Below are 16870 nucleotides of genomic sequence, written 5' to 3' on the forward strand. Positions count from 1 at the left end.
GGCCCAGGGATATGGAATTAAAAAAAAAAAAATTTTGCAGGTCTGAAGCACAGTGGAGAACATGCCGGACCTGAAATCTGGAGACCTATATTCAAATTCAATTTCAGATACTTACTAGCTATGCAACTCTGGGCAAATCACTTTAACCTTTGTCTGCCTCAGTTTCCTGAAATGTAAATGTGGATAATACCACCAATTTTCCAGGTGTGCTGTGTGTATGAAATTAGATAATACTCGTAAAGAGCCTTGCAAACCTTAAAGTACCATATAAATGAGAACTAGTATCATTGTTAGCATTAGTATTGTATAAATATATACTCATGAACACAAATATAAAATGATAAAATAAAATTTACCTCATTGTCTTGCTTCTCATCTCCAGACATATCGTCATCTACATCACTGCCAGTGCCCTCTATTGCAAGAATACCATTCCTGATGGCAGGAATCATGTATAGCTGCTGGATCACTGAATTCATATAACAAGTAGCACCAGCATTTTTCAGACCCACAAATCCCTTTGGGGGGCGAGGTCCAACAGGTGGTAGATACTCCCATTCTGTAAGTGCCTCACAAGCTGAGAATGATTAAAAAAAGTTGTCAAAAAATGACCAGAGTTCTATTATTATTAGGACATTTTAACATGTTAAACTGAGAGAAGCTATTATATCACCTCAGATTTGTAAAATATTTTATAGTTTTCAATGTATTTTCATAAATCTTTTCATTTGATCTTTATAAGAACCCTAAGAGGTATTTTCTCATTTTTATAGATCACCTCTGCATTTGATTTTCCCTAAATGGCTTGTTCAAAGTTACAGGGCTACTTATAAGTTCTCTTGACATTCTTATGCATCATCTAACTGAATGCAGGCCTGCCTGTAACATCTAATGGTCAATGCTGCATGTATTTGCTATATACATTTGAAGGTTAGTGCCCTCATCTATGACCTGCATCTACTAACTGCCTTGGAATAATGATTTTAGGGGGTGCTATAAACCCTATATGGCTTCATCATATTATAATAGCAAGGCCATCACAGAATCACAAATCTCAGAAACCATTCTATTTCAATCATCTATGAACATAAATTCCATCTACAGATATTCTAAGGGCAAATATATGTCATCTACTCTAAGCTCATATAACCATATTCCCAGTAAACAAAAAACACAAATACACACAACTTCCTGGAATTGGGCCAGGAAATCTTTCTCTCACTGACAATTTCATCTCTGAAAATGTACAAAAAGCTGAGGGTTTAAAAGGAAGAGATAATTTAGTTTTAATTTAATCAGTAAAGAAGAATGGAGTTCTGATATTGAAACAATAGAATCCATCCAAGAAAGGCACTATATCATTTTAAGTGCAAACACAGTCAATGATGGGGAATGGTAGGCAATAAGAAATGTATTCTAAACTCTAGGAAAGTAGATTTTTTTAAAGTTCAGAGAAATGAGATGTCCTCAAAAGTGATGAGATGGTCTCAAAAATGATATTTTGACAACTCTATTAAGAATGGAGCTAATAAAAAAAAGAAAAAGGAGAAAAAGACCAAAATGCCTTTACAGAATCTTCTCTGATGAGTTCAGATTTTAAAAGAACACATACAAAAGATGGCAGGGAAATTAAAAAAAAAAAACAAACAAACAATAAAAATGGTCCCTTCCAAAGAAAGAAGAATTAAAAAAAAAGAAAAAGAAAAAGAAAAAGTTTACATCTAGAAGAATAAAAGGAATGGTTCAAAACCCAGAGGCAACAAGCCATAATAAATCAAGAGTTATTTACATTCAGAGCCAGGAAGAAGTGGGTTCAAGTTATACCTCTAACAAATATTAACTATGTGACTCTTTGGCAAATCACTTAAGTCTTCAACTGAAACTCTTTTAAAGAGGCAGAAATGCAGACAAAAAGAAACACATGTAAATTCCCCTTATTGTTAATATCATCAAAGTAGTTCAACCTAACACAAAGTTTTCCAAGGGCTAATATTGAAGAATTGTCCATGTGTGTTTTAAAAAATAAAAAGCTTTAATAAAAAAAACATATAATCTCAAACTACTTGCGCTTCATCTTGTAAATGTTCATTTTTGACAGTTATCAGAGCTGACCACAATTCATCTAGGTTGTCCACAATCAATACAGAATACTGTAGGACTATTATTATTATTCATTGCCTATGAAACCTAAAATTGAATTAATTTTTGGTAGTTACTACTGACTCACTGAACTTGGAAATGAACCCTCAAATCTTTTTTTTCTCTTCACTGTACTGTTGATTAATTGTATCTCACTTATCCCATTTTCTTACAGCTGTTAGGTTGTTACTTTTGTTTGTTTTGTGGTGTTTTCTTAAAATTTGAGCGTCACACGTGACTTTTAGATATTGGACTGTGATTTAACTAGCTTTCAGAGTTCCCATGAATAAATATGTGTTGTGTTTTGTTTTTTTAAACCAAAGCAGCCTGGCATATTCTCTTGTCAAATGCTACACAAAAAAAGGCAAAAACAGTCTCTACTCTCATGGAGCTTACATTAAATGGGGAAACTACATGTAAATAAATGGGTATATTCAAGATATATACAGAGGTATATACAATACAAGACATATAAAGCATTGACAAAAGGCAACCTTAGTTGCTTAGTTAAAGTCACTGCTAGGGAGATAAAGGTCACCTACAGAAGCTATCATTTAAGCTGAATGTTGAAGTCAAGAATTCCAAGAGGCAAAAGGGGAATTCTGGTGGTGAAGCCAAGATGGTGGAGGAAAGCCAAGAAGCTGCTTCAGCCCTCCTACTTTCCCTTGAAAACCACAAGAAATCAAGTCTCTGAACAGAGTCATGGAATGAAACCCTTCTCTAGCAAAGACAGCTTGGAAAAACTTCAAAAAAGGTCAGTGTCACTGGGATGAAAAGGGTGCTCAGTCCAGCTCAGACAGACTCTGGCAAAGCTGATGAGGTCTTAATCACAATCAGCAACTATGACCCTCAGTACTGGCTCAGCAACAAATCAGTGGGGCAGTTTCCAGGACAGAGCAGGCAAAGCTACTTCCCAGCAAACACAAGGGGACACTGTGCTCAAAGCCAAGGCTCAGAGCTGCAAAGGAAGCCTGGAACAGCTTCCCCCTATATCTCAGGAGCAGAGCAAGGCCTTAAAAGTAAAGAAGCAGAAGGGAAGAGGCAAGATCCTGTGCACAAGGAATGGGTAGTATAAAGTACACAGGGAACATAGCATGAGAAACAAGTAGGCCAGGATGTCTGCAGAACAAATGAATAAGAGTAAAATTTAAGACTGGAAAGGTGGGAAAGGGCTAGATAACCAGAGAATTTTAAATGATAAAGGAGTTTATATTTGATCTTAAAGGTAGTAAAAGGTCAATGGAGTTTTACTGAGCTGGGGAAGACAAATTCAACCTGAGGCTTTGGAAAAATAACACTGGGGGCTTGGGGGATGAATTAAAATGGTGAAAGACTTAATCTAAGTTTACTAAGAATATTGTGGGAGTCCTGGAGATGAGAAACCCAGTAGCTGTGTGAGTAGAGAAGGTGATGAAAAATATTCTGAAAGTAAAAATAAGAATCTGCAACTGAGTTGAGAGTGACATGGAATCTGTGAACCTAGATGGCCTGTAGGACACTGAAGGGGGGAAAGGAAAAAGAGAAGGGAGAAATGATAACAACAACAACAACACAACAACAACAATAATAAAATAATAGGTAGCATGTCCTTTCCCACTTTGGGATAGACACTGTGCCAAGTACTTTATAATTACTATTTCATTTGATTCTCACAACAACAATCCAGGGAATTAGGTGCTATCCCATTTTACAGATGGGGAAACAGATATATAAAAGTGACCTATCACACAGCTATTAAGGATTGGAGGCCAGATTTCATTGAACTCAGATCTTGCTCACTCCAGGATCAGTGCACTATTTATTACATCATCAAACTGCCAGGAATAACATTATTTTAGACATACTGAGTTTGAAAGACTCAATAGGTAGCTGGTGATGCAGGACAGGATTTCAGAGAAATCAACATAAAGATCTGGGAATAATCTGCAAGAAGATAAATTGATACTACAGGAGTTAATATGGTCACCAAATAAGAAAATATAAAAAGAATAAAAGCCCAAGACAGATACATGGGAGATACTCATAGTTGATAAGAATAACCTAAATAAAGAACTAGGAAAGGAGATTAAAAAGGTAGAACCAAACAGTACAAGACATAGAAGGAGCACTGAAGAATATCCAGGCAGAGAAAAGTCATTATTGATGTCACAAGTTGCAGAGAAGTAAAGAAGGATATGAAATAACAAAAGTCCACTGGATCAGATCACATTAGTACCAATAACTTTTGGAGACAACTATTGAATTCAGTGATGAGATTGGACAGAGAGCTAAGAAAACAGTGAGAAGACAGAAGGAGGAGACTCTACTTTTAAGGTGTTCAGCTGAGAAGGAAAGGGAGGAGAAAAGAAAAATGACAGCTAATGTAGACGACAGAGCCCAGAGGATATATATTAAGGGTGAGGAAGAACTGGTGATGTTGGAAGGCAAAAGGGAAGAAACTAGTTGATAAGGAGAGATAAAGAGATTCTTCTGAGGTTTGATTAGCATAGAGGCTAGGATCAAGAGACTGGTCTTTGCAAAGACTACATCTTGATTAGAGACCTGGAGTGAAGAAAGAAATGAAAATTTAAGGGATGTGAGATGACAAGAAAAAAGAGCTTTCAGGGAATGATTTTATTTCCAGGGACCATAATTTCACTGATACTACTGGTTCCTTTCAAGGTATGCTCTTTCAGTTGAAGAAGAAGGCTAGAGGTAGAGTGGAAGGATGGAGGAGAAATGAGAAGTTCTAGACAGCTGCTGTAGTTAAGTGGGATAGAAAATCTTGCAAGTCCCTTAAAGTTTGTTTGCCTTAATACACTGGAGAAGGAAATAGCAAGCCATTCCAGTATCTTGCCAAGAAAGTCCCACGGACAGCATTGATGTGGTATTTTGTCCAGAGGAGTCATAAAAGTTAGACATGACTGAACAACAAGACTTTATAGAATCAAATATCAAGAAAATGAAAATGAAAAGGAAGGCATGTGTGGCAAGAATAAGTATCATGACCTGGGAAAATATTGAAGATTTGGAAGATCTGAAGTGATGGTGAGGACAAAAAAAAACAGGATAGAGCATAGTAAAACATTGTAATAGATGGAATCACAAAAGATTCTGATCAGATAAGGAAATTATAAAGTTGATGTATGTAAAAATGTGGCATTTCTTTATGATAGCAACATCAAAATGTATGACTATGGGTAGGGAAGGCAGAGTAGATAAGAGATTCTGAGACATAAGTGCAGTAAAAAACTGGAAATAGTAATCTATTTGAGGGAATGTTAAAATGTATGCTGGTATATTGAGGGCTGGGAGACCATGAGGAAGGCATAATTTCAGAGGGAAGAAGTAAAAATGAACCAATCTGACTCAATATCAAAAAAAAACTCTCGAATTAGTAAAATGTAACAAGATGATTGTCTCATAAAATGACTAAACCTGGTTACAAAGAGAATGGAAACTTATCTATTAGGGATGCTCTATAAGAAATTCCTTTAACAAACAACGAATAGGACTAGATGATAGCTAAAACTCTAACACCAAAAGTCTAAATCTGAATTGTAGAAACTAGAAGTTGGATGAAAGAGGCTTGAAGAGAAGCCTCAGGATATTTCCTGTATTCCTGTGATGAAAAGTAAATAAGCTTTAATGTTTTGAATTTAAGGCACACATTTTGTCTAGTCAGATTTCATTTTGGCTTATTTAAAATTACTGGCCATATTCCAAATAGATGAATATTATTAGTGTCATTATGATTACTGCTATTTAAACTACCAATTATCTGTAACATGAAAACATAAGCATTTAATATTAAAAATTTGATAGCGTTGAGTAAAATTTTCTGTTTCAAAGTTCTTAGCATAATGGTAGTAATTATGCATATTTACTATAAATTCTACTAACAAGGAAATAAAAAAGATACTATTGTGAAAAACATGTCAATAAAATAACCAATGATTTAAAGATATTACGTACTAGTTATTGCTGTACCTATGTAATACATCTCTGTCAATGTGTCCACTATCTGTTTGAGATTTCTCACAGAACCAACAGCTAATGCTACAAGCAACTCAAAACCAGCATTGATGGTAGCTGGTGAACTGCAGACTGGTATGGCCTGCTCAGCTGGCAGTTCTCCATTTCTCATATATTGTAAGTAAACATTAGATGCAGGAAAGATGAAGTCATCAATCAATTCCTGAAAAGTTAAAAAAAAGAAAGAAATATATTAATAAGTGAAGTCAAAGAAACTAATAAATGTTTTAAAAAGAAGTTATCTTTTTTAAGATTTAAAGATTACGTATCACATAGGACATCATCATAACAACTAACATTTACTTTAAAGTTGTCAAAATATTGTGAGGAAATGAGTGCTACAATTAGTACTATCATTTTACAAGTGAAGAAATTGAAGTTCAGGGACTCACCTTAGATCACAATGAAAGTATCTGTAAGAATAAGGATTTGAACCTTGTTCTTCAGGTTCCAAGTCTAGCAGTTGGAATACCAATTCAAAATACAATTTTTGTTCTACTTCAAAGCACTGATAATTGCTTTTTATTTTTACATGGATGGACTTTATAGATATTACTATATCAAATACTTCTAAATTAATTTTATTTTTTAAAATATTAAACTCCAAAAGTTAATTTCCCTTCATTTTCTAGATCTTAAATAAGCTAAAATGCTATTATCATATAGTTGAAAGGTAAGTATATAAATTTATATGTACAAAATCTCCCAAATAAGCACAGCATCTCTGCTTCAAACAATAAACCAACAAGCAATTAAGTACCCATTTGCCAGGCAATGTGTTTGTTAGCCAACATGAAAGTGACATTGTCCATGCCCTAAGAAATTACCACTTACTGTTATAAGCTAGTATGTTCACAGATGGTAAATAAAAATATAATTTTAAAATATATCTAGTGTAAGGAAATTAAGAATAGAGGAAATCAGGAAAGATTTCCTAAAGGAGGTGGCATTTGGAGTAAGGTTTAAAGGAGGTAGTCCTCAAGAGGCAAAATCGAGGAGGAAAAGCATTACAGACATTACAGCTTGTGTAAACAAGGATGGGAAGAAGGCAAGGCGGGAGGAGGGGGGAAAGGAGAGGGAGACCGATGTGGGGAGAATACGAAGACGCCAGTTGGGCAAGATCACAGAGGAGAAAAGAAAGAAGAATAATGGTATATATAACAAAACTAGAAAAAAACTGGGGGATAGGGAGGTGAGAGAGACCAGGCTATAAAGGAATTCAAATGCCAAAAAAAAATAACTAAATTTGATCATAGAGTTGATGGTGCAGGGCAGCATCACATACAGAACTGTGCATTAGGACTGTACATCTAAAAGCTATAGAGTGGAAAGATTGGAAAAGAGTTGACATTTACAGTAGGGATATTAAGAGGTGATAAGGGCCTAAATTAGGCTAGGGGCCATGTAAGTAAAGAGAATGGTTCAGATGGGAAATGGAAGTGATAAGACATGGCAAACAATTACATATGGGGGGTGAAGGGGTGAGGAAAAGTTAAACGTTTGAGATAATTTCATGGCTGTTACCTGAGTGATCAGAAGGATGGGAGTGACTTTGACCAAAAGCAGGAGGACATGTTTGGGGAAGAAGTGCTAAGTTCTACTTGAGTTACCCATGCTTATGCAGTATGAGATGTATTTAATAGGTAGTTGGTGATGTGCAGACTCAAGTAAAGAGAGACAAGCAAGAAGAACTCAAATAAGAGACACTAGAGACTGCTATGTAGATCAGGGAGTCACCTTTTTGGAGAAGGTTTGAACACATAGGAGATACTAATGTCAACAAGAGAAAGTATAAAGAGAGAAGATAAGACAGTATTTTGGAGGCGAGAGCAATCAAAGGTGTCAAATGCGGAAAAGTCTGGAAGAAAGGTTTAAAGAAAGCTCACAGGATGTGGCTATTGAGAGTTCATAAGTTAACTTTGGAAAAAATATTTTCAATTGAATGATCAATTCAGTTCTGGTTGGAGGCCAGATTGCAAAGGATTTAAAAAAAGGTAAAAAAAAAAAAGAAGTAGAGACACAGAGTTGGTTGATTACGGTCCTTAGTGCTCAAAAAAGACCAAAATGACATCACTATATTGGTGTCAAGGTACAGTGTGCCCAACTGGCTGATCAGATGAGCGTAGATTATGTCGGAGTTTCTTAAAATTTTTTCTTCCACAATCCTTTTTCACCTAAGAAATTTTTACACAATTCTAAGCATATAAAAATCTACAAATAAAACATTTACTAATAATGAATCATTGATTTATTTTAAAACAATTCTTTGATATATATATAATTTTACTATTTATTAAAGATGAAAGCTATTCACATATGAATGAGATGGATGTTTGTACATTTTTACATAAAGAATTACAATCTTGGAGGAATATTTGATACTTTTGTCAAATTTTTCGTAACCACCACATTCAATCATGAGACCCACATGGGATTGTTATCCACAGTTTAAGAAGTTTGGCAAATCTCATATTTCTTTTGAGCTACTGAAATTCTGAGCAGAATATAGATAACAATAGAGAAGTAGATAGGATGAGACTGAATATTAGAGAGGCTAAACTATTGTAAGAAATGAAAGGAGGGGGGATCTAAGATACATGGAAAAAGTTGGTTTTGGTGAGAAGAATCGAAGAAGAGTCAAGTCCTTCATCAGAGACTGGAGTAAAGAAATGAAAGGAAGATAAAGAAGTTTATGGTAAACAGTTCCTAATTTCTCAGCAGTATAAGAGGTCCTCAGCTGAGACAATGGGAGTGGGTTGTGGTGATGGAAGAGGTTTTGAGGAAAGAAGAAAAAGCCTAGAGCAGTCTCGAAGTGAAGTCTGTAGAGAATGAATTTCGAAGTAGTAAAACGAATCTGACCATTTATGATTAGAACACAAATCTGTAATGGACTCAGTCAAGAAAGATTAGAAAAAAGCTATTAGATTTGCCATTGCCACTGAAAAATGGGAACAGGGACAGCTAGGTGGCGCAGTAGCTAGAGCACCAGCTCTGAAGTCAGGAGGACCTGAGTTCAAATCTGACCTCAGCTACTTAACACTTTCTAGCTGTATGACCCCAATTGCCTCAGGAAAAAAAAAAAAAAAAGAATAATGGGAACAGAAATAAACAAGTGAAGTGAATGGAGGTGAGAAAGTAGAAGCAAAGAGTATCAATATAGGAAGGATAACCAAAAAGAACAAATAGGATCAAATAAGAATTTTTTAAGGGTGAGGAGATCTAGGTATATTTTATGGTCTAAGAAGGAGAGGATTAAGAGAGATTAAAAATTAGACTTGGAAGGAGCTCATCAAGCACCAAAGTACAAGGAAGGAGATGGGATTGATTAAGATATAAATGGAGAGACTGACATTGTCAAAGATAAAGCTTACTTCTTATTATGAGAAGGATAGGGGAAGATGAAAGGCTTAATTTGTGAAGAGTTGAGCTCGTGAAAGGGAATTTGGAAGGAAGCAGGCATGTAAATGGGCTTGAGAAAGTTTGGAACAGCAATATGGAGGAAGAGGAATTTTAATTAAAAAGGTGGATGTCTATTAGTGATGCTGAGATTCACAATATGACTATCTATCTCTGTATATGGCCCACGTGGAGTGAATAAGTAGATGCAGTCATGATGGAATAAGGATATTTGAAAGGACCTTAATATATATCTTTTTTTATAAAGGAAGAAACTTGAGGGCTAGAGATGTGAAGCTATTTGTCCAAGGTCAGAGCAATCCTCTGAAATAGGATTTGAATCTAGAACTCTTTGATTTCAAGTCCAATGCCCTTTTTACTATACTTAATCCTAGGTCTGCACCAAAAAGCTTTCCCTCAAGAAACATGAAGTTAATTAAGTCAATTTTATTAAATCATCCAACAGAATACATGTTTTTCAATTAACAGGGTTAAAAGATTCACAGAGATAGTACTTACTTTAATAAGATTAGCACCCCCCTTTTCACAACCAATATGGAATTTCTTTTCTGGAGTTTGAAAGGCCAATAACTCTTTTGTTACACCAAGGTGACCTTCCAAGATTGTTTCTTCCACCCCTGTTTCGCCTGTTCTTTTAACTTCATCCTAAAACAAGAAAAGATATTAGATTTTAAATTTATATTTTTAATCAGTTAAAAAAAAGAAAAGGAAAAAAGCTGAGGAAATTGTGTTTTAAGAACCACACCAATATTTATTAAACATCCACTCTGGAGAATGTACTGTAACTTTTACATACAATACAAATAACAATTCATGAGTACATATGCATATGGGTATTTGAAGATACATATTTGAGAAAAGGGAGGAAGTATTAAGTAATCTAAGTCATGACCACATTATTAATGTTCACTGTATTTAAAAACTCCAAAATGTGCCCAGGACACATTTTTGTCCTCCTACCATACCATTCTAATAATGCAAAATGAGTATATAACTTTCTTGACTAAGAGTTTTACAATTCTTTATAATTTTTTAATGGAATTAAAGACAAAACTAAGAAAAACCCAAATAGAAAAAGACAGAAAAGGAAAATAAAAACCAAACCAAAACAAAACATTGTTATATGCACAGCAGAACATCAGAGAAGTTTCACATTTCTTAATGAGATTGAATTTAGAAACAATATATGAATTTTGTACCTCAACTGAAAATTTTCAAGTGTCTGTTAAATGAACATTTGAGTAGAAACTGAAATATATATTCATAGATGAAAAAGACAAATTGTTCATAAAGAAGCTTCTGGTTAGTCATAATTATCCTTTTAAATTAAGAACAAATTAAAATGTAAAAATAATTTTTGCTTTGAATCTTAAAAATATTGAAGAAAAAAGTAAATAGTGTTTTAATAAAGTGACTATCTCTATGATGAGCTAGCAGAATTTGCATGTATTTTACATATTAATAAGATGCCATATCTTTCTTACCTATGATCCAAAAAAAATATTGGATGCTTCTAAATACTGAGCTATACTCTGGCAAAGTATATGCCAATCTTATCATCAATGTGGACTTCTAAACTGATTTAATAAAAATGGCCTATTTATATCTTGAAACATGACAAATTATTCACTGCAACTTACCCTGATCCTTTTAAGCCAATCAATTTCATTATTTAGAAGAACTTCAGCATTGGGCACATTAATATTACTGTTGTAAGCATAATTTAGAAGATGCCTTAATAGAGTAAAATAATCTCCAGAATGTTTAGCTCTCTCTCTTGCTGTACTCTGAAACAAAAACCACAATATATTAATGTATGTGCAAGTGTGTCTATACACACACACACACACACACACACACACACACACACACACACACACTCTCTTACTTCTCCTTAATGTCCAAAACACTTTTTTAAAAAAGACTGAGGGCCACTCAACTGAAATAGATGGGAATTCAAACTAACATTTCCTAAGTCAAATTTTGTTTGTTTACAAGGTCTCAAAGTTGTAATTATTGTAATTAAATAAAATTCTTACAAAAATTATAAAGGTTCTTGTACAAATTTTAAAGTTGAATTTTATCTAAACCAAACTGTCAAAAAGTATGTACATTAAGGGGGGAAAAATCACCAATATTTTTGTTCTAAATATATTCAGCCTAATGTCATTAGTAGACACAAGGTTACTAATTTTAATTAGAATATTTAATTTCTTACCCCTAAAACAGTAAATAATAAAGTAATGAAGAAAAGTAGAGGTCTGTGTCCCATGCAACACCTGGTAGACATTAAAAAGAATTGCTCCTGTGCCATCTGCCGAACAGTTCTGAAAATGAAATAATTAATGTTTGAAGATTTTCAAACTTATATTTGACAAAGCATAAAATAGTAAAAAATATTAACATAATTCTTTCACCAAATCCTTTCTCTTTCTTATTTTCAGGTACTGAATATTATTTGAGTAGTAACAAAAGCAGTTAAGAGATTCACCTCTGAAAATTATTCTTTAAATTTGGTTTTTAATATGAACATACTATAAAGACTCAAATCCATTCTCTCGAATGAAAAGATGACTGTGTGCTTTCAGGACTCCTTTGAGAGAGCTACTTCAATATGGTGGAAAATATTTTCCTTCAAAGAAACCCATTTTTAAAAAGATTAGTGCATGAAATTTCTGGAAGCTCTCCTACTCTTCATAACTGATGATGTGAGACAGAATTGTATTGTTCATATCTTATTAAGTTTACAATTTAATGGGGGCAAAAGGACATTAGTTTTCTAAGAAAAAAAAAAAAAGAATGCTGCACTATAACAGGAATCAAAGTACCTTTGAACTAGAAGACTCTTTAGTGAGTCTTAACATTTAAAGTCTAACATAACTTCATTTTATAGATGAAGAAACTGTTCCAATGAAGTTGTAACAAACATATATTAAAGCACAAAGCTAGTTTGTAAGCTAAAAGATAAACAAAATAACAGCTACCATTTCTATAGTGCTTGATAATTTTACAAAGCACTTTACTTACAAAATCCAGTGACGCAGATAACGAAGAACAAGACTCTTAGCAGACTGACTAGATGCTAAAATGTTTGAGCGTCTCTTCCTAATGTATTTGTATTCATTACATTTCATATTTCACTTAATCTGTTAAAATATTCAGTCACTTTTCTTCTTTGACTTGCTGATCACTAGCATGCCTGACAGCCTTTAACACCAGACCTGCTCATCTAAAGCTAAGGGGACAGGAGCTCTAACTGTGATCTCTCCTCTTCCAATTCAAAGTGGCATCTTCTTTACAACTTAAAGAGTCTTAAAAAGTTATCTAGATCAGTGGTTCTCAAAGTGTGGTTCAGAGAATCCTGGGGAATTTCTGAAACTCTTTTAGAAGATCTATAAATTCAAAATTTCTAATATAGTAAATATCTATAAATATAACCCATGTAAACAAACTCTCTGAGCAGATCCTTAATAATTTTAGTAAAATAAATGTAGTGAAAACAAAAGTTTGAGAATCACTAATCTAGATGGGCTACATGTTGAATAGTACAATATTACAAGTTAACCTTATCTATGTGGTACTTGCATTTTTAATTTTTATTTTTGTCAAAACATTCCCTAATTGCTGATCCCTAGAGTTGATATCACTGATTAGAGTCCTGGAGGTTAAGTGATTTGTTTGAGATCACATGGTTAGGGGCAGGATTTTAACTTAGTTCACATGTACAATGTGTCTCATTCTAAGCCATTTCCCAATAATAACAACAGTTAGTATTTATAGCATTTTACAAAAATCTCATGTGATCCTTGCAACAACCCTAGTTAGGTACTTTGATTACTACTGTTTTACAAATGTAGAAAATGAAATTGCTGAGAGAGAGGGTCACTGTTTTAAGAGGGTCACATAGCTACTGAGGCAGAATTCAATCTTAGGTCTTTCTGACTTCCAGAATTCAAATCCAAAGAGGTATTCATTGTGCCAACCAAGTTGTCTAATAAAGTAATTCAGACTCTGACAGAAAAAAAAAAAAAAAGCACTAAGAAGATGAAATAACCTAATGGAGAATTGATTTTTATTTCCATCATATGAATACAATTTTCTTTTTTAAAGAATTATAAACAATTATATAACCATAAGGTTAAGAATTCCCTATACTTTTAAGTTAAAAAAAAAAAAAAAAAGGGCACGAAAAGGCTTAAGAATGCATTCACTCTTCTCAGTAGTCAAGTGCAGTTGTGGTACTGTCTAAATTCACAATCATCCATTTGATCTCTTTCCCCTGACCATATGAAACATTTCCATGGTAAGGTTTCCTTGACTCAAAAACAACACTCTTCTTCCCTATCTAACGATAATGAGTTGGACCTCAATGTCAAACTTTACAATTAAGGTCCTTGTAAAAATGAGATAAATTATAGATAAATATTTAGATTTCACTTTTTATAAAGTGAGAGAAAGAACATTCTTTTTTTTTTTTTTAAATCAGATTTAAACACATATTGTAATTTTTTTCTTTACATATTTTGGAATGCCTAAAAATACTTTTAATTTTAAAGAAATTATAGTACAATGTTTAATATCTTACCAAAGTTTAAGAAACATAAGATGACTTAAAATCTATAAGGTGAGATTTGGGGCAAATCAATTTTTAATGAAGAAAAAATAAATTAGATGGAAGAAAGTATATTTTCTAGTGTAAAAATAGTTTAGCAATCATTTCAAAAAGGGATGAACCTGTAGAAAAATAAGCTGTCTTCTAGCAACTAGGTGGAAGAACTGGAATTTCAGTTGGTGGAACCAAGGGCAACAAACAGTTGTAGCCTGTGAATCTCTGCCCAATGAAATAATGAGCTTTTTTTTTTTCCAGGATAATTTGAGGTACTTGCAGCCTTCCTCAAGTAGTGTTCCCTGATTCGTAATAATTTTAGGCAATATGAGAAAAAACTCCCCACTGGCAACTAATTACATAATTCTTCCTCGAATATTCCTGGACTATTCTGTCTGCAGCTTTTCTTTGTATTTTTTCCTATGTATTCCTTCTATACAGTTGTAATCCAATTAATCTTAAGCTCAAAAGAAAGGATTGTCATTTTTTTTTTCATGTGAATCTGTGGTGCCTTGCATAAAAAGGGACTTAAAAAAAATAAAACTAGGTATTTGGTTGTATTCTTTCAATAGCTAGACTGAACAAATTATGTCCGCCTACATAACTTCCCCTTTTAAAAAATGACATTTTTTACATTTAAGTTTCATATCAATTTGTACCTTATTGTGGTATATGGTCTAAAGCCATCTTCAGGAAAAGAGTAGTTCCCCGAAAGATCTTGTTAGAAGTCCTTTTCCCATTATCTTTAGTTGTTTGGTTTAATACTGTGACTGTGTTTGTTCCTTCCTGGATCTTTCTTGTCTCGTCTGTTCCACTGATCTAGTTTCTTCTTTTGTAATGAGCAATGAATATAGTTTTGATAACTGATACGTTTTCAAATTTTGTAAAACTAGTCCTCTCTCATTCCTATTTTTTTCTCTTGAAAATCAATACCTTTTGCTAACTTCAAATAAATATTACTATTTTGTCTACTTTGCTAATATACCTCTTGGTACTTTGGTACAGACCAAATATGGAGATCTTTATTGTCACTATTTCCAGTGAATACATTTACTATTATTTAAATTTTCCTTTCTTTCACAGGATCATAGACTTAAGACTGAAAGAGATCTCAGATGTAAAAAAGATCTTTTTGGTTTTGGCAGTCATATAACAACTTAGACATATGCAATGTTTTAAAGGTTTATGAAATGCTTCCTTCACAAAATCCTTTAAACTAGCTAAAAATAAAAAGTGATTAGTGGTGCTATTCTGCAATCTAACAAGTGAAATTTTATTCATCTCATGGAAATTACCCAACAATGTTTTCCTTTTAAATTAGGCTTCAAATGGATTAATATGATTAGGAGAGGAGTAATTAATAGCATATTACTACACAATAAGCAGTTTAGTTACTTCATTTACGAGTAGCTAATTAGTTTTTAAAAGACCCAGATACAAATTTTAAGGAATACTTTGATTATTTCTCAGTATTTCTGATACTTTTTCAGAAATAATCAAGCAAACCACGTACTGATACAAATATTTTACAAAAATAGTAAGACATAAAAACTGAGATGCCAATCTCATTCACAAGATGATGTCATACAAATGTTGGAAAGGATGTAGGAAATATGAGACATAAATGTACTGGTAGTGAAGTTGTCAATTGATTCAACTATTCTGTAGAACAATTTGGAAGTACGCCAAAAAGGTTATAAAACCATGCATATATTCTCTGTGATCTTATAGTAATATGTCTGTATCTTAAAAAGGAAAAGGACTAATATGTATAAAATACTATATAATAGTAGTTTTTTCTCTGGGAGCAAAGAATTGGAAATTGAAGGGATGCCCTATCAATTAGAGAATGGCTGAACAAATTGTGGCAAGCAATTATTATGAAATACTATTGTGCTATAAGAAATGATGAGCAGGACGCTCTCAGAAAAGCCTGGTTCAGTTTTCTATGAACTGATGGAAAGTGAAACATACTATGTGCAAACAGTGACATTATAAGATGATGAGCTGTGACTGACATAATTATTCTCAGCAATACAATGATACAAGACAACACTGAAGGACCAGTGATGAAAAATGCTATCCATATCCAGAGAAAAAAATGATAGTGACCTAATGCAAACTGAAGCATATTTTTTTCTTGTTTTCTTAATTTTTCTTAAGGGTTTTTTTTTTTTTTTGCCCTAAATTTTCTTCAACTATTATGAAAACGTTTTGTGTGAAACAGCCAATAACTTTAATAATCTAGTGTTTGACAAACCCAAAGACCCCAGTTTTTGGGATAAGAACGCATTATTTGACAAAAATTGCTGGGAAAATTGGAAATTAGTATGGCAGAAACTAGGCATTGACCCACACTTAACACTGTACCCCGAGATAAGGTCAAAATGGGTTCATGACCTAGGAATAAAGAATGAGATTATAAATTGGAAGAGCATAGGATAGTTTACCTCTGAGACCTGTGGAAGAGGGAGGAATTTATGACCAAAGAAGAACTAGAGATCACTATTGACCACAAAATAGAAAATTTTGATTATATCAAATTGAAAAGTTTTTGTACAAACAAAACAAATGCAGACAAGATTAGAAGGGAAACAATAAACTGGGAAAATATTTTTACAGTCAAAGGTTCTGATAAAGGCCTCATTTACAAAATATATAGAGAACTGACTCTAATTTATAAGAAATCAAGCC

General features: G+C 33.4%; 1 protein-coding gene across 4 annotated transcripts in view; it reads right to left on the reverse strand.

The window, feature by feature from the left end:
• Nucleotides 1-16870, reverse strand: part of USP9X (ubiquitin specific peptidase 9 X-linked) — a 249024-nt gene that overhangs the window by 45120 nt on the left and 187034 nt on the right. For 2 of the 4 annotated variants that reach the window (XM_051985022.1, XM_051985023.1), the window contains exons 27-31: nucleotides 11789-11897; nucleotides 11211-11357; nucleotides 10069-10215; nucleotides 6109-6316; nucleotides 357-577 (exon numbers count right to left, since the gene is read on the reverse strand). In XM_051985022.1, coding sequence (XP_051840982.1) covers nucleotides 357-577; nucleotides 6109-6316; nucleotides 10069-10215; nucleotides 11211-11357; nucleotides 11789-11897 — 832 coding nt within the window. Of the gene's footprint in view, nucleotides 1-356; nucleotides 578-6093; nucleotides 6317-10068; nucleotides 10216-11210; nucleotides 11358-11788; nucleotides 11898-16870 lie in introns of all 4 variants that reach the window. The other 2 variants (XM_051985020.1, XM_051985021.1) reach the window with 1 other exon arrangement.

Source organism: Antechinus flavipes, chromosome 3 (assembly GCF_016432865.1).
Source record: "Antechinus flavipes isolate AdamAnt ecotype Samford, QLD, Australia chromosome 3, AdamAnt_v2, whole genome shotgun sequence".
Taxonomy (NCBI): domain Eukaryota; kingdom Metazoa; phylum Chordata; class Mammalia; order Dasyuromorphia; family Dasyuridae; genus Antechinus; species Antechinus flavipes.